Source organism: Corvus cornix, chromosome 1 (assembly GCF_000738735.6).
Source record: "Corvus cornix cornix isolate S_Up_H32 chromosome 1, ASM73873v5, whole genome shotgun sequence".
Lineage (NCBI taxonomy): Eukaryota > Metazoa > Chordata > Aves > Passeriformes > Corvidae > Corvus > Corvus cornix.
Genome location: NC_046332.1, coordinates 4,701,751 through 4,719,628, shown reverse-complemented (window position 1 = coordinate 4,719,628; position 17,878 = coordinate 4,701,751). Strand labels below are relative to the sequence as shown.

Sequence of the window (17,878 nt, the reverse complement as noted above, 5' to 3'; positions counted from 1 at the left end):
GAGGTCCGGCCTCACTGGCTTTGGACTCTTTCCTGTAACTGAGAAACGAGGATCCAGCCCACAGCAGGGAAGGAGTTAAGTGCTTGACCAGCTGCTGTCTGTGAGGCACTGAATTCCTTTCCCGTGCAATCCAGCAGCCAGTGTCAGGACAGCTATATTTAGAAAGCTGATAAAGGTTTGGTGCCAACAGTTGTCCTGCCCCTCGATGAAGAAGCTGTGGAGAGAGCGAGAGGGGAGCAGCTGATTGCTTTCCTCCGGTACCATTCCTTGCTGTCTTCAGCGGACTCCTTTGCCGTGCCTCCAGCAGAGACCCCCAGTGGAGCCATCCAGGCACAGGGGGTAAGTTCCTTTTCCTTGCTGCCCTGTCTCCCTGCTCACTGCCCCGTGAGTGACCACGAAGCCATGATCCTCCAGCCTGAGCCCAGCTGCCGGGCCCGTGGGAGCTGCCACTGGCTCTTGTGGTACTGAGGCAAGAGTCCCTCTGCCTGGGCCAGGGCAAGTGTTGGCTGCTGTGTTTCCATGCTCCTAACTGAGCTACGGTGCCCTCGCTCTCCCGCACCCAGGGTGAGAACAGCAGCCTCCACACAAAAGATTACAAGGACAAAGTCCCAAGCCTTCAAGCTCCTTTGGCCTTACGCTTTAGGAGCATTTCATTTTAGGGAGGCGAGGTCTCATGTTTCTTGCCCCTGACCCTCCTTCCAGCCCGGCTTGGGCTGTGTAGGCTCCTTCCAGCCACCATGCGCGGTCAGGGGAGTATAGAGTTTCTGCCCCGCCAGGCCTTCCTTCCTGGCCTTCCTGCACCCTTACTCACAGGCAAAAGAGCATTGGCGCTTGCTGGGTAGCAGCCAGGGAGCTGCATGAGGCCTTGGGAATGGCAGGTGCCCTGGTAGGGGAGCCAGTGTAGCTCTTGTGGAAAGGTCTCCTCGCAGGAACAAAGTGTGGGAGCCTTTCTGCTGTACCCCTCTGCTACTTATGCCCCACGGCCGGGGAATGGCCTCCCATGCAGAGCTGTGTAATGGCTCTCCCTCCTGCCCTGCTCCCCTTGTAGCGGATCCCCTGGCAGCCGCCATGGCCAGCGGCAGAGATTCGGACAGCGAGCCGGCAGTGCCCGAGGAGGAGGAGGAGGAGGAGGCGGGCCCGGACGTGAAGGCCGTGCAGGCCCATTACCTGCGCAGCCCTTCGCCCAGCCGGTGAGTCCACAGGCACTGCCACAGCCTCCTGGCAGCACGTGCTGCCCTTCCCTGCTTTCCCTTCCTTCCTCTGCATGCTGGCACTTGGGCCAAGCTGAGCCCGGGGATTCCCTGCCCTCCTAAGGTGGGGTCAGTGTGCCAGCACCGAGAGAGCCTGCAGAGACAGGACTCCTGCACTAATTAATCCACCCCACTGGGAAAGTGCATAGTGGGGATAAACTGCAGGAAGGATTACTGTGGGCTGGTGTTGTCCCTCTTCCCTGTCTCACCCTCTCATACACCTATGCTGGAACTTCTGATCTAATTTCAACTCTCCCCAAATTCATCTTCATCTTTATGTCCATTATAAGGACTTGTGGATTTTTTAATGTTGATATTAGGCTTTTCCAGCCCCAGAAAGGCCAAGGGTCTTGGGATTTGGGTTTGATTCAGAACCAACTTTAGCTACAGGCTTCAGGCACTGAACAGGAGACTGCGACAGCACAAGCAGAAATTGAGTTACCTCAAGCAAAACAGCATGATTAGATGTGTTTTCTCCTAATACAAGGAAAAATACACCCCTTTGTTCCCTTTTCCTAAAGCAAATGCTCTGCAGGGCTTTCTGTATCCTTTGAGATGCTTTAGCTGAAAGCAAGGAGTAGGGATTGAGTTTGAAAAGAACCTGCCCCAGTGGCCCTCAACAAGTAGGAGGTTATGAAATGTTTCCTGCTAACTGTGGGACACTGCAGAAAAATTAAGATGGAGCACTTACTTCATTTAACCACATGTATTTCAAAATTGTTTAGGAAGATCACTGAGCACACATAAAGTAAAATCATGTGTTGTAAAATGATGTATTCAGCTCTCTCTTACTGCTCATCAGTCACTCAAAATGAACAGAAGCATCTCTCCAGTTTATTTGCCTTGCCTTGTCTCGCCTTGCCTTGCTTTGCCTTGCCTTCCTTTTCCTTCCCTTCCCTGTTCCTTTTTTTCCTCCCTTTCCCCTTGTCAATGACTAAATACAGTGATGAAAATGGCAAGATCCTTCCCAGCCAGAAGGGGGTTGTTGAAGGACCCAGGCCTGGGCAGTTCTGTGTTTCACGGATGCTCAGGGCAGCTACAGGTAAAATGTGTTGAGGCTGTGGTGGCAGATTATTACCTACTGTTACCTTTTTATTGAGCTTGGAGGCAACCTTTACAGCAAAAGGAATTGAAGGCAGGGTGTAACTGCAAATTTGTGTCAGCTCCTGTAAATGAGACGGAAACTCCCCTTGCTCATCTCGTAAACTCCTTTGAAGAACTAGAAAAGGATTACTTTCCGTCACGGTTGACAAGTGCTGGAACTCAACTAAATGACCTGGATGAGCCCGTTAAGTGGTTTCCGATGACTGTGCCCCCTGCTTTGATTCTGGAGCCTGAAAGCGGTTCAGCTCTCCAGACATTGCTGTACCCTGACTGCATATTAATCACCCTCCCCCTCCTGCTTTAATTGAACAAAAACAGTGTATTGCAAGTCTGCAAGCCTGCACTGCCAGAGAGCCTCTGTGATGGCAGCAAACTTGTCCTAGTGATTTGTACCATCTCTTTGGAAGGAGGTTTAGAGGATGTAGGTCAGGGAAAAAGCTCTGTAAAATACTTTGTTAAGATGGTCTAACTGAGAGACTGAATTTTCTTGGACTGTATAGGCGAATCCAGATGCAAATACATTTGTTTTTGAGATTGTGGCCACTTTTTTCTTAACAAAAATTTACTACACTATGTCAAATAACTCCCTTCAAAGCTGTTTGTGGGTGTCACAGTGGTTTCTGACCCACAGTTACACAACACTGAGCAAGTGGAGAGACTGACTACAGGTTCATGTTCTGAAGTGCCCAATGTACAAAGTACTGAGGGAGAGATTCACGGGCTTCAATCTCAGTGCTTGCACTGCAGCTTGTGGTAACTTAAAGGATGCTTGTGGGCAATTAACTGGCAGAAAGACAACCCAACAGTTTTCTAGTGTAATCTGTTTTGAATTACTCAATAAATTCTAGTTAGGACCGTATTTTATGTCTAAGTGAGAGTTACTTGTGAGACTGTTTCTTGTGATCCATCCCTCTCCCAGTTTCAAACCAGACACTGATCTTCTCTACCCATAAACTCCTCCACCAGGCAATTGATTTGCACTCAGAGCCCCCTGCAGCTTCTCCCCGTGAGACCTGTCTGCATCCTGCAAACACTGGATGCAAAGGCATCTTTGAAGCCTGTAGTGCCATGCTGGCGAGCAGGGTGGGAATGAGGGGTGGGAGAAGAGCTGGGACTTCCCTTCTACAATCAAAGGATGCTCACTGCTCCAGTTCCCTGCTGTTCCCCTCTGGAATGGGTGAAGAGGGCTAAAGTCCTGGGGATGGGATCCCAGTGGAGGGCATTTGCCTAACACGCAGTGTGGTTGGTTGGCAGGTATTCGGTGGTATCAGACACTGATACAGAGAGCATCTTCATGGAGCCAATCCATCTGTCATCTGCTGTGGCTGCCAAACAAATCATCAAGGAAGGTAAGAGAACTATGTAAGTTATAGAGACCTGACTTACACTTGTTTTGCCTTTCTCATCTACAGATCCTAAATGATAAAAAAGCCCTTAAGAGAAAATTCCACCTGAAGTAGAGAAATAACAACTTACAGAAAGGTTTGGTGACTTCCTTTGAAGTTGTGCAATGAATCTGTGGCAGAATTGTGTACTGCAGGGGTAAATACAATTTGAGTGCTGATTGCTCGCTGCAACAAACTAAATTAGAGTAGAATGGAATAGAACAGAATGGAGTGTTTCAGTTTAAAGGATATACATGATCATCTAAGTCCAACTATCAGGGCTGACCAAAAGTTAAAGCATATTATTAAGGCGCTGTCCACCACCTCTTAAACACTGTCAGGGATGGGGAATCAACCACCTCTCTAGGAAGCCTGTTCCCATGTTTGACCACCCTCTCAGAGAAGAAATGCTTCCCAGTGTCCAGTCTGAATCTCCCCAGGTCAGCTTTGAACCATTCCCACATGTCTGATCACTGGATACCAGGAAGAAGAGCTCAGCAGCTCCCTCTCCACTTTTCCTCTTCAGGAAGGTGTAGGCAGCAGCTGCATTCTTCTGGGCCTGGAAAAAGGGTGCCCTTAACTCCCAGGCCTTTGGCCAGAGTGGGACTGAGAGGACAGCGTGCCCTTCTCATTGCTAATTGCTACCCTGAGGCAGTTGCTAGGTGAGCATGTACATGCCCACATTGCAGACAGAACGGGGTGATGTTTCTGAGGAAAAAAGCCACAAGGCTTGTCCCAGGCACAAGTAATGACAGCTCATATATTTGCATTGTTTTTATGTGCTTTTACTTACAATGTCAGTTTATTCCAGAGCTGAAGACAAAGGACATCAGGGTAGACTCAGTGTGTCCCAGGATGTTGGAGTCTGCGCAGCAGCTGATGGTGGAAGACCTGTACAACCGAGTTAAGGAAAAGATTGATGACACCAGCTTGTTTAACACGCCGTGTGTGATGGACTTGCAGAGGGCACTTGTGAAGGACAGGCTGGAGACCCCCAGGGATGCTGTGGATGAAGTCTGGCCTAATGTCTTCATAGCAGAAAAGTGAGTGTCGGCTTTTGTCATCAAGTTGAGTGAGATTCCCACTAAAGGGTCAAATGGAACCACTGAAGGCATAACATGTATTACATGCATCTAATACCTTTCATCCCTAGAGAGCCCTAAAGTGTTTTTCAGACTGTGCTCACAGAAATCTCTATGCACTGGAAAGTAAATACTTCTGGAATAGAATCAGCAGCTCTCCTATGCTATTTAGATGCTTCAATAGTTTAGGAGAGGAAAAGACAAATAAGCCCAAATTCCACTGTTCTGGTTGGAATCTGGGCCTAAAATTGGAACTAAAGTTATTGTTACGTAAAAGGGAGTTAAAAAGGTAATGCCATAGCAAATGTCAAGTAAACATGATTAGGTCTTTTGTACCATGGTACAACTGTCTGAGACACCTGGGTAAGTGACCAGACAGAATTACAAGAGGATACAGAGTAAAGCATCAATTATGGAGTGATAAAAATTGATAAATAAGTACACAGCCTGAACCTAGGATGGCAGTACGAGTTTCAAATCAAGCTGGAACGGAAACAGAACATACAGCTCTACAGGTGAATACAGGCTTCTTGTTTTCCTTTTTCGGTGAGTATTGGAAAGAAATACCTGCGGAACTCTCTCAAAGGACATTAAGGTCTGAGTGGTACCTCATGCTGAATGAGTAACACGGGCTGGGAGTTGTGTAGACCTTGTAGCATGCAGCTTCTTTCCCACCCAGAATAGGAGCACTGATATCTAACGTGTTTTTTTCCCTTTCTGCAGAAGCGTTGCAGTGAACAAAAGCCGTTTGAAGAGACTGGGGATCACCCATGTCCTGAATGCAGCTCATGGTACAGGTGTCTACACAGGACCAAGTTTCTACAATGGTCTCAATATCCAGTACCTGGGCATTGAAGTGGATGATTTTCCAGATATGGATATCTCCAAACACTTCCGCCCAGCTGCAGAGTTCCTTGACGAAGCCCTGCTGACTTACAGAGGTAAGAGGAGAAGATTGCAGTGGTTCCAGCTTGGGAATTAACAGGGGGAAGCCTTACTCTGATAAACAGCTGCTGCCACATTTGTAATGGGGTAGAAGGCAGAGCCGTTGCTCTCTGCATGTGGTTACAGTGAACACTTCTTGCCTATTTCTGCCAGGCCTCATTCAAAACAGGAGGGAGCAAACTGGTAAGAGGAGGCAGCCCCAGCAGCCCCACGGCTTCAGGTTCAAAGTGGCTGCGAGTCAGCTCCTGCAGCTGCTTTGAAAGACCACGACTATGGCAAAGAGTAGAAGCCCTGCTGCTGTCAGATTTGCTGGACTTAATTCCATGGCAACTGTTATTCTGTGGACCTCCAGTGCACACTGGTCATTTTGTTGCAAATTCAGTGGACAGTTAAAAATATCTTTTTGCAGTTCAGTATTGAAAGAAGCACCAGGATCTGTGATATCACTGATATTCTTCATATAAATTGTCAATTAACCTAATTTCTGTAGAGAGACAACAGATTACCTTCTAGTAGAAGTGACAGTAAGAAGAGTGTAAAGTTTTGTTCGTATACAAGGAGCGTTGAGCCAGTTTTAATAGCTCAACAATGCAAGGAGGATGCACCAAGGCAGAGGAGCCTTAGAAGAAGTGAGATGAAGGAGAGCTTCCCCTCTTGGTGAGCTGTTAGATTGGTTTTGCTGGCTGGTAAAACACTTGGAAGGCAACCAAGACTTTTGATGCTAAGAAAGGTATAAAAGAGATTTCAGGATTGTAGGAAGAGGTTCATTAGGTAAACTCTTGTGGTAACGTATCAGCAGTCAGAACGGTGGTGCTTAAATTGGCTTCATTAAGTTTCAGTGCAAACAGATTGATTAAACTGGAGTTTATCACACATTTAGAAACAGTAATTTCAGTTGTTTGCAAGCTAGCAAAGCCTCATTTACATTCTCTTTGTATTTTCAAGCTTTTCTTTAGCTGTAATTTGCTATACAAGTAGCTTAAACCCCAAATAATTTTTCTGTGCCAAAGCTTGGTTTTCTGCAAGAGGTAGTCAATGCCATAAAATAAAGCAGATCCTGAGTTTTGATTCTTGCTCATACAGTCACTGGTGCAGGACAGTGGGTCCCAGTAGTTTGAAGCAGCTGGATCAGTTTGTCAGAGTCAAAATCAGCTCTTTTGTGATAGTTGCTTGGTTCTACTCTTCTAAGATGTAATAGGACTTTGACCTCCAGCCAGGCTACAATGTAATTGTTTGAAGGTACCTTGCAAAATTGATCTTGATTCTGGCAAAAATACAATTAAACTAATATAAAATTGTTATTTAAGTCCTATAATGTGCCTTACAGAAAAAATAAGTTACTTGCTTATCCTCCCAGTACCTTCCTGGAGGCTAATGCTAATACCTCTCTTTTTACATATTGAGAAACAAGCATGGGAAGCTTAAATGTCTGCCCCATGTCAGCCAGCAAGTCAAGAATGTCTCACTTGCCTTTCTAATACCTATTGTAAGCTTTTTGACTATTTGGGTAAGTGAAGTGTATAGGTGAAAATACAAATACTATTTAGATTGTTTGGAAATGTGCCCACCCCTGGTTTTTGAAACGAATGTGCTTTTTATTCATATGTATCTCGATTTTTATTAAGGTAAAGCTATCAAATATTTAGTATTGGTTTCAGTCACTGAAACATATAATCTGTGTAGTTTTTAACACTACTCAAAGAATGCTTTTGTGCTACATACCAGAGCATCCTGTCTGTTATTGGAAATAGCTGATTCCTTTCATACTCGCTATCTGTAGGGAGAATCCTTGTCAGCAGTGAGATGGGGATCAGCCGCTCAGCTGTGCTGGTGGCTGCCTACCTGATGATCTACCACCACATGACCATCCTGGAGGCTCTGATGACCCTGAGGAAGAAACGTGCCATCTACCCCAACGACGGCTTCCTGAAGCAGCTGCGGGAGCTCAATGAGCAGCTGTTGGAGGAGCGAGAGCTGGAGCGTTCTGGAGATGAGGAAGTGACTCCAAGCCAAAGTCCTCTTGCCTATGAAGGGACTTCTTCGCAGCTGGCTGGAGCTGGGGACTCAGGGAGCATCAAGGGAGCCAAAGCCCACTCCATCACAGTAGAAGAAGAGGACACCAGCAGCATGCTGGGTAGTTTTATGAGCTCTTCATCAGTGGAAAAAACTAGCTGGGTTTCCAAACACTCCACCCTGATCACTGAGGAGGAAGAGGAACAGTTGTATGAGGAATGGAGGAGGAAACAAGGCCTGTCTACAAAGGAAACAGGAGTTCGCCATGAAAGAAGATCTCCAAAGCATCTGGATCAGGAAGAGGAACAATCTGATGAGGATGTGGAACGGAGGATCCATGACTGGCAGTGTAGAAATGAAAAATACCAAATGGAGGGTACAGCCGGGGAGGAGGATGGTGAATACGGCATGGGAGGAAGACCTTACTCATCAGGTGAATTCAGTGATGCTGAGAGCGTGAGCAGTTTTGAGATCCGAACCCTAAAAAAACAGCTGGAAACCAGTGGCTTTAGCAGGATGAGGAGGAGCCGCACAGGCTCTATGTCTTCTGAGAGCACTTGGGACATGTGGAATCAGAGGCTTCTGGAGATTGAGAAAGAAGCTGCTCAGAGGTATCATTCTAGGAATAAAACTTGTGGGGAGAGACAATCCCCAGAAACGGGAAGAAAGGAGAGGGATGTGGATGAGGAGAGTGTGTTTTCAGACTCCTCCTGTAGCTCCTTCTACAATTTCTGCCAAAAGAACAAGGACAAGTTGACTCCTCTAGAAAGGTGGAAGGTCAAGAGGATCCAGTTTGGCTTTCACAAGAAGGATTTAGAACCATCGTCTGCACCATCTCCAGCAGAAGATGGCAGCCAGGCAGGTCAGGAAGAAACAGAAGGGAAGAGTTTGTCAGATATTGATCTGACTGCTTACCAGGCTTGGAAAATGAAGCGGCAGAAGAAGGTGGGCAGTGAAAGCAGCAAGGAGGAATTTGTGGAATTTGCCAAAACTGAGGATTCTGCTTCAGCTAAAAAGAAGCAGAGGCGTATAGAGCTCCTTGAACGTTCAAAGAAAATTTTAGAAGAAAGCCAGTCCATGTGCAGCTGGGAGACAGAGAGTACAATGAGTGGGAGTATTCCCCTGTCAGCTTTTTGGCCTTCAGCACCTTCTGCAAGTGGTGCCGACGATGCAGCTTCTGCCCTGAGCATGCAAACAAATCATTCATCTTTATCACAGGCCAGGAGTTGTACAGGAGCAATGCAGCCACAGATGCCAAATATACCCCTTCCCAATCTCCCAGTTGGCCCAGGTGACACAATATCCATGGCAAGCATTCAGAACTGGATCGCTAACGTGGTCAGTGAAACCATTGCTCAAAAGCAAAATGAGATCCTGATGCTGTCCCGTCCATCGTCTGCCATGGCCTCCCTGTCAGGAGACCTTGGCAGGCGTGCAGATGATGACAAGGTTTCTCTTCTCAGTGCTCAGAGTGGCTCATCCCTTGCTGCCTCTCAGCTCCACCAGCAGGATCTGCGCAGGGCTGAGTCTCAGTCTGTGCTGTCTTGCAACACGTCCGTGAGTGCAAGGACAGAAGGGGCTACTTCAAACATGAAGACAACCCAGACAAGCAAGCCACTCTACAGCCTCTTTGCTGATGATGTTGACCTAAAGAAACTCAGGAGGAAGGAGAAGGAGATGCAAATGGAAATGAGAGAAAAAATGGCAGACTATCAAATTGAAAAGGTAATCAGAGACAATAAACGCAGCACTTTATTTAAAAAAAAGGTGACCAAAGCAGAGGAAAATGAAATAGAAGATGACATAGAGAATACAACAAACAGTCACAGGCGCCCCTTGCAAGCAGATTTTGACAGAACTGATGCAGTTTTTGATCTGTCCAGTCAACCTGCACCCTCAGGTGCACCAAAGTCAGAGACAGATACTGATATTACCAAGTGGCTCAATGGCCTGAAAGCAGAAAGAGAACCACCACCATATTATGATCAGACTGAAAAAGCTAGAGAGAAGTATAGCAGATCATCCAAAGTTAGACAGATGGATTCTGAGACATCCAGTTACAGATTCTGCAGATCCCAAAGAAAAGAGCTAGATAGCTGTTCTTCCTACGAGTCAACAGGAGATTCACTGAGAACCATGTCAAGATTTTCCTCTGCTTCTGCAAAAGAGGACAAAAAGATGTACAAGTTCACAAGGTCCAGGGTCAGTGAGACAAGTTCCAGAGGAAACAGCCCAGAGCTGCATGTTTTCAGCCGGTCACCTGAACCACCCTTTGACTCTGAATCCCCTGAACCATCTACACAGAGCCGAGTTAGAGCTCATCATGTGGAGGCATGTGAAGAGGAGGCCAGGTCAGACGTGTCAGAATATGGAGCAAAGAGAAAGTTCACCCAGAGCTTTTCAAAGTCTGAAGAGGATGGAAAGAAGGAGGCAAAAGTGGAGCAAAGTGAAGAAAGGTTTGCATCCAGGCAGGTCTCTCAGTACAGGCGAAGCATGCGTAAAGAAGAGGAGGAAGAGATGGATGATGATGCCATTATTGCTGCTTGGAGAAGCCGACTAGAAGAAACTACAGCAAAGCTCCAGCGGAGAAGGGAAGAGTGACCAAGATCAGACTACAGGAACACAAGCAGAGCCACAGAGTCCCTGAATCACTCACTCATCATTATATTTTTGATAATCCTTTGTGGTTTGTAGGGCATTTCCTGCAGGTAGTTCTCTTCTTAATCAAAAGCGATGAAGGGAAGAGGTCAAGTTCTGCAAGTGTTTGTGGTTTGTCAGAAAGAAGATGCTGGTATTAAATGATCAATGTAGGTAGGAGCACAATGTTAGAAGCCATTAGGAGCCAGACGATGTTTCAGCAGCAAAAGCAGGTAACGGTGGCACCTCAAGTCAAAAGACCAATCACATCCCATTTTGGTTATTTCAATTTCCTAGTGTCGTTAAAGACTGGACATATTTTTTCTAGGATCTTTTTGATCATAAATGGAAGAAGCCAACAGCCTTTTCTAGGAACTTAAAGAATGTTTTTCTCTTAATCAGTTTTACTTTATACAACTGAGAAGATATTACCAGGTAGGCTCCATTTTCTGAACCTTACAAATGTCTACAGAAATAAGACAGTTCAGGGGAATACATGTTCTGTTTTACTTCACTAAGTAACAGAAGAAAAGTGGAATACTAGGAAAAAGAAGACGTCTCCTTTTTAGAAGTTCAGTGCAGTAATGAATGTACTCCTGTGGTACCATTGTTTTCTATTAGATGGAGTTATCTCTGCTCCAGTATGGTTGGTTCCTGCTAATAACTTCTGGTCAACAAAGGAAAAATGCAGTAATATTAACAGCCATCTAAAAACCATTTTTTGATGTAGTTAAAGAGATAGAGTTAGGATTAGTGTTAGTTTAGGCTGGGTTTCTGAGTATTGACTTCACTTTGGTTCATGTATGCAGCTCAGCTAAATCTGGGCTTTTGTGTTTATAGTCAGATTAATTTTCAACATGATTGCCTTGAAAGAAAAGAGCATTATACACAAACTTGACCTCATAATAAAATTGTTTAATTAGACCATGGGTGTAAGGCACCATGCACCTAAGAAGAAATTGTGTGTCTGTGAAGGTGGCACCCGGAAGGTTACTTTTGGAGGTGGTGGTGGGTTCAAATGGCACCTTACAGTTAAAGTGTTGTTTGTATCCTGAGCTACAGAGGAAGAAGCCCAGCGTCCATGTTAACTGAGTACTCCAGGTTAAGAGCCTCTGGTCTTTCCATGCCCTGCAGAGCCTTGTGAGCTCGTGTGACATAACCCACCAGCTTGCCACAGCGTCACTTGTGTGTCTTCACACACCACAGCACCCAGCTCTCACCAGTCAACATCCTCCACCTGTCTCTTATAAGCACATAGGGCAGTTTCTACTGACTTTGACTCTGGAATTATCAGTTCCCTCTTCTGTACAGACTGTATTTTGAACCAACAAAGCCCTCTGGCAGAGCTGAATATAAAATGACAATGGAGGGATGATGTAGTAGCGCTCTCTCGCAGGAAGTTTGTCTTTTTCTTGTAATCTCTTCTCCCTCCCACTGTGATGCTTAGAGCTCACCATTACCATTATGCTAGTACCTCTCCCTATTTTAATTGTGTAATATAGACAGCAAGCTCCACAGGGCAAGGGCCTGCTCTTTGTCCCTGTCTGTATGGCGCTACACACATCAGCAGTGCTATCTAAATAATGGTTACTGATAACAAAATGCAGCTGGCAATTTTCCTAAACTTAGAATCATTTCTCTCAACTATAACTCACTGATTAGACATTATCCCTGCTTCTCTGAAGATAAAGATGATTCTTTCTGACAGCCAGGACTGGGGTAAATGATAGCTACTTATTGTCAGGTGAATGGAGGCTCAAAATCAGGTGATTGAACAGTAACAGAGGTAGAAAAAATAAGAGAAATAACTTACTTGTGTGAGTTGTTTTGAGGTTTGGGGTGTTTTTAAGTAAACGCAGATTACATTTCTGAAATACATAAGGAACATGGTCATGTTAATGTTTCAGGCATGCAGAGGATGCTCTAAGGTTTATAATGCTCTTCTACTATAAAATAATATATAATACAATGCATCCCTTGTTTCTGCATATTTCTGTGAGTTGTTATTTTTTAAAGTAGTGAAATTCCAGGCCTTGAGCCACATTCTGAGAATTTATATTGCATTTCTGCAGTGTGTGTTAGGATAGGCATTTTCCTCTTTCTTCCTCCCTGGTGAAGTTGCTCTGTGGAAAACAGCTCTGCATAGACATATTAGGAGCTTGCTTTAATTTCACCCTAGAAAAGGTCTTAAGTTTTGATGGATCAAAGTGGAAGTGTGCAATACCTTCTGGCACTGAATTTACTTTTTTATCAAAGGCTGATTCCCTCAGAAAAATCCCTCTGCTGCTTCCTGTGCCTGGATGTTCCCAGCAGACAAGCCTGTCCTCTGCAGTACTGTAGGGGGCATCTCGCGCTGTAAAAGACGAGCAGTAGATGATGTAGTAATTGGTTTCATTTTGCACTGTACAGCACAGCCTTTGTTTGGGCAGCATTTTGATTTAAACACTAATCTAGGTCTGCTGCACAAATAAATTATTCAAGACCGAGGGGCAGAATATGGTTCTGTACAAGTCTGAGCCAGACCATCCTGATAGCGAGTTTTGACCCTTGTGAGAAAGGGTTAAGTGGGTTCTGCTGACTCATTGAGGTAGGTGGCTTATTAGTTCACTTGTGTAAAAGGGAGATAAAAATGGTTTGCTGGGGAGAGGCCATCTAAGATGCTGGCTGAGCAGCCATGAGGGAGAAGCCTTAGAAATAGCTGAGCTTTATTTTCTTATTGCTTATATCCTTGTTAATAAAGCCAAACCCCCAAAGCAATAAGGGGGTGGGGATCATTTTGGACTCCATGCAGTATATGGCCAGTGCTTGAAAGCAAGATGGGAAGGGCTCCAGCTCACAGGTATAAATTACATGAAACAGTGACATAAAGACCTTGCATGGTGAAAATATTAAAGCATTCAGTCATAAGACCAATAACCAGGAGAGACAGAAATGGAGGGGTTGAAGGCAGGCTAGAAAGTCAGGTTTTAAGATGAGAATTTAGAAGGAGATAAGGAATTGCTGAAAGGGGAGAGGTCTGCACAGATTGTTTCAGGTGACCAGAGCTGCAGAGTGAATGGTTTTTCAGCAATGACACCAGTCTGACACTAGATTAAAAGAGTAAGTAAGTACCCAAATTTATCTAGGAAGGATTTTTCAGCAAAGATGCGCTGGGACTGATATTTTTTCTCCCTCTCAGTTTGCTGCTGTAGGCAAGAGGGGTTTTTTGGCATTGTATAGTGGAAGGTGAAAGTGCAAGGAGCATCCATACGGTCAGTTAAGAATATAAACACAAGAACATCAGAAAGGCTGTATGGGGTCAGAGCAAAGGTCCATCTGGCTCAATATCCTGTCTCTGATAGAGAACAACAGCGAATACCTAGGGAAGAATATATACAGTGATAAAAGTGTTATTTCCCCAGCACGATCTTGCAGCTTCTAATCATTTGCAACTCAAGGACTTCCTAAGCCAGGTGTGATATTTTTGTATTTAATAGCCCTTAATAGATTTTCCTTCTATGGAACTGCCTAGTAATTTTTGAGTTATAACCACTATAGCCTTGTACCCACTAGCCTCTGTGATCTCTTGTAGCAAGAAGTCCCACAAGTTACTGTACACAAAATGCTAAGCCATCTTCTTTCTGCCTGTTCTGAGCCCTTTGCCCACTAGCCTTTAATTGCCAACATAGTATCTGTTTAGTATCTACATGTCCCATGAGATTTTACCCCCTCTTCTGTCATTCTGTCTCATCCTTAGCTCTCTGGTTTTCAGCCTGAGTTACTAACTCCTCATATAGGGGCTGCTCCATGTCTCTTCATTATCCTGGCCATTCTTCTCTGAACCCTTTCTAGTTCTGCTTTGTCATGTTTGAGATGAGGGACCAAATCCTCACACAGTATCCAGGGTGCAGGTGTGGCAGGGATTTATCCTACGGAATATTGACCTTTTTTTTCTCTTTTCTGTTCCTTCCCTATTGACCCCTAACAGTCTGCATGTTTCTTTGGCTGTTGCTGAGCACTAGAGTGATGTTGTCATAGAACTACTTATAATATACACCAAATCTTGTTGTTGGGTGGCAATGGTCAGCTCTGAGTTCATTGTTTTGTTAAGTTTTCTTATTTGTAATGTTTTACATTTATTAGCCTTGAATTTCACCTGCCATCTTAGTTCTAAGTCTCTCAGTCAGAGTAGGTCCTTCTGTGTTTTTCCACAGCTGTCCTCTCATTTCTGCTACTCTGTTTCCTTAATGTCCTTTGAAGAAGGTAGAAACTCAAAGGATGTGGGAAGCAAAGAAGTTAAGGAGGGATAGATGAGAGAGAAACCCATTTGATGTTGGTCTCCTTGAAGTAAGAAATAAGAAAGTCATGAAAGCCAGAGAGCTAGGAGATAAATGTTCAAAAGGAGATCTGAAGACAATAGGCAAATTAAGAAGGGGACCTGCAGTGGTCAGAGACAGGAAGATATGTATGTAAGCCAAAGAGGCTGGTGCAAAACATTAATTTGTTTAGATGTATAAAAATCTGGGGAAAGGTTATGAGGCAACCTCTGTGGGAAGAAAGGAGAGTTACAGAAGTTACACATCTGTGAGAAATGTGAAGGGGACTGCGAGAAATGGAAAGAGTGAGAGACATTAGTGGGACACCAAAGATAAAATGACATTGGTGCTGGACTGGGAATTCAGTGTGGTACAAGCAAGTTTGAAGGAAGCAGAAATGTGCCAGAAATACGTTATTCCTACTGTAAGAGCTGCATTTTGCATCGTAATACTGATAGGTGCGGGGCCATGGCCCATTTCCCCCAGCTAGGAATTTCAGGACAATGTGATTTATTGCGTGCGGCACTAGCTTAGACTGGATAATTTTAAAAGGAGTTTAGCACCATTTCCTTCCTTTACAGCTCCTTGAAAAATGCTTACACGTTAGCTGTGGTGGAGAGCTAGGTGAATTATGAGACAAAAAGTTTTATTTGGGGAGGTTATGTTGCATTGCCTGCCTTTCCTTAAAAGGTGTAGCTGGAATACATTCAATATAGACATTATAATGTGAAAACATGATATCCATGACCTTCCTAAATTTATAGACAATCCAACAAAGATACTGAAAGCATGTGATTAATATAGTCTAGGGCTTGGAAACAGACACTGCATACTCATGTAATCCAGCAAAATCTCTTTGAGAGCTACCTGCCTATTCTCTGGAATTTCACTTGTCATTTAGAAAAATGAAAGTGGGTCAAATCTCTGGCTGTTCTAATTGTGAAGAAAACTTCCAGAATGGGAAGTATGTGTAACAAATAAACTGTTCTCTAGAGAGGTGAGAGCACAGGTCTAAATGGTGTGTGAATTGCCCCAGTCATTTCATCAAGGTTCTAACTTATTTGCCCAGAAGTAATAATTTAAATGTCAATAATATTTGTCACCCTGTGCTTCATGTAATAAATTGAGAAAGGTTCACAGTGCATGTATTTAGGTTGTGTATTGCCAATACCAGCATAATCTGCCCGAATGAATACCCTGTCAGTTTGGTTGGTTTTGTTGTTTTCTGGTTTTGTTTTTTTTTTGCTAGGGCTGCCTTTTGTTCTTTGGTACATTTCAACATATTCAGGAGCTGATTTCACGTTGTTTCTATCTATCCTTCTGTCACGACCACTCAGTAGCTTCTGAGCTTGGTGTTTTCCTGTGACTGTTGTTCCTCTGCCACAGGGTACACATGCACACAAACACACACAGAGAAAACATTATTTGTGACTTATAAAAGCAGGCAACAATATGAATTCAGTTCTTCCCAGGACTATCCAAGTGTGGCAATGTGAAAACTGTCTTAGAGAGAAGGAGAAGGGACATCCTGTCTGTGCTTTGAACCTTCCCCTCTGGATTGCATTTCATTTTTATTTGCATGTATCTTTAAAATAGACAATTTTAATCCTTACACAAGAGCGCAACTGCTTCCACATCTGATTCATACCTGCAGGTAAACTGGTTTACTTTTAGTTAAGAGATGTGTGCCCTGGAAGACACAAATGTGTGTAATAGAAAACTAGCTTCATTGTTAACAATGAAGAGAACAGTGTCTCTACATAATCAATCAATCAATCAATCAATCAATCACTTTTTTTCTTCCAGTGCACCCTTCATGCCAACATGCCTGAATGCTTTATGGTCATTAAATTAAATCAAAGAATACACCACAGAATGGACAAGGCCAGATCAATAAATCTTAAAACCTGATTCAAACTTACCAAGGACTCTGCACAAGTAGCCATGACAGGAAGGATGACTCCAGTCAGAAGGGCATGTGTGTGGGCATAAAACTGAAACAAGACTTAGGTGATACTAATTAGAAGACAGAAACGTTTAAAGGAACTGGTAATTTTTATAGCATCACCCAGCTGCCAACAGCATCGACCTGCAGCTTAATATCTTAATCTTTGGATTTCTGAGCAATATAAGAAAACAACCATGGTGGCAAGGACTTTTTACAACTGGTCAGAAAGCTGTACAGTTCAGGGCACCTCTTGCCACGAACATGGCTAATTTTAAAGATTTGCCTATTTGTGATCTTCCATTTGATTATTGCAGGGCACCATATTAAAGAAAGATGCAATAAACACCAGCTGGCAATAACCATAGGATGACTGCTCTGTCTTCCTGGACCATCCCAGCAATTTGATCTTTGCAATGACTCCTTGCAGAACTCAGATTCAGTCAGAAGTCGTCCACTAGTTGGGCAGAACATTTCTCCCTCCTTGCTTGAGAGGAGAGCTTTATGAAACTTTTTATGAACCTGCCAATTAATGGGGCGCTTTGTACCTTTTGCTCATAGAAATATCCCAGTAGCTGTCATAACCTATGAAGATTCATTCCCAAAGCGCATAAAATGACCACAGGCCTAACTACATTCAAAACTAAAAGCAAACCCCAGTTCTTCAACTTAAACTTCCCTCCCTCAATAATTTCAAGGCATGTGCTCCTCAGTCTGCGAATTGGATCAAAAGTATTGCCTAGAGGCAAAGGGTCAGAGGAGATTCCACTTATGAAAAACAGGAGGCCCTCAAAGGGTGCAACCTCAGTTGCTGAACAGACACCACAAATAGGATGGATAAAAGCCCACATGAGACTGGTATGTGAGCAAGCAGAAGCTGACAGTTGCCCCTCAGGAATATAGTATAAAGCTTTCAGTTCTGCAGGAGATGTGATCTGAAAGTCTGCTTCCTGGAAGCAATCGCACCTGAACTGTTGCATGGTGCTGCAGTTGCATAATTTAATAGTTGTCATGTTTCATCCCAAGGCGAGTGTTCTTGGTGGTAGTGTACCTAAAAAATTTGGATGTCATTAGGGATAAAAGGGTCTATGCAAGAAGAGGTCAGATATTATCCTCATGACTGGCAGAAGAGGTCCATATTAAAACAAAGAAGGTGTTTGATTTTCTTTTGAACGTGGGCAGATGATTCAGACCCACGTGCCCTTCATATGCTCTGTCTCTC

At 44.2% G+C, this 17,878-nt stretch overlaps 1 protein-coding gene across 1 annotated transcript; it reads left to right on the top strand.

Annotated features, from left to right (window-relative positions):
• Positions 1 to 256: 256 nt before the first annotated feature.
• On the top strand, positions 257 to 16,698 carry STYXL2 (serine/threonine/tyrosine interacting like 2). The gene is made up of 6 exons (XM_010399475.4): positions 257 to 339; positions 1,049 to 1,190; positions 3,609 to 3,703; positions 4,551 to 4,782; positions 5,545 to 5,762; positions 7,547 to 16,698. The coding sequence occupies exons 2-6, from the start codon at positions 1,069 to 1,071 to the stop codon at positions 10,378 to 10,380; spliced, it is 3,501 nt and encodes a 1,166-aa protein (XP_010397777.4). The 5' UTR covers positions 257 to 339; positions 1,049 to 1,068; the 3' UTR covers positions 10,381 to 16,698.
• Positions 16,699 to 17,878: the final 1,180 nt, after the last annotated feature.

Excerpts from the sequence above, each read along its gene's own strand:
- STYXL2 (XM_010399475.4), top strand. The coding sequence starts at position 1,069 with ATGGCCAGCGGCAGAGATTCGGACAGCGAGCCGGCAGTGCCCGAGGAG. Across the intron at positions 1,191-3,608 it reads CGCAGCCCTTCGCCCAGCCG|GTATTCGGTGGTATCAGACA; the intron begins GTGAGTCCACAG and ends GTTGGTTGGCAG. Across the intron at positions 4,783-5,544 it reads AATGTCTTCATAGCAGAAAA|AAGCGTTGCAGTGAACAAAA; the intron begins GTGAGTGTCGGC and ends CCCTTTCTGCAG.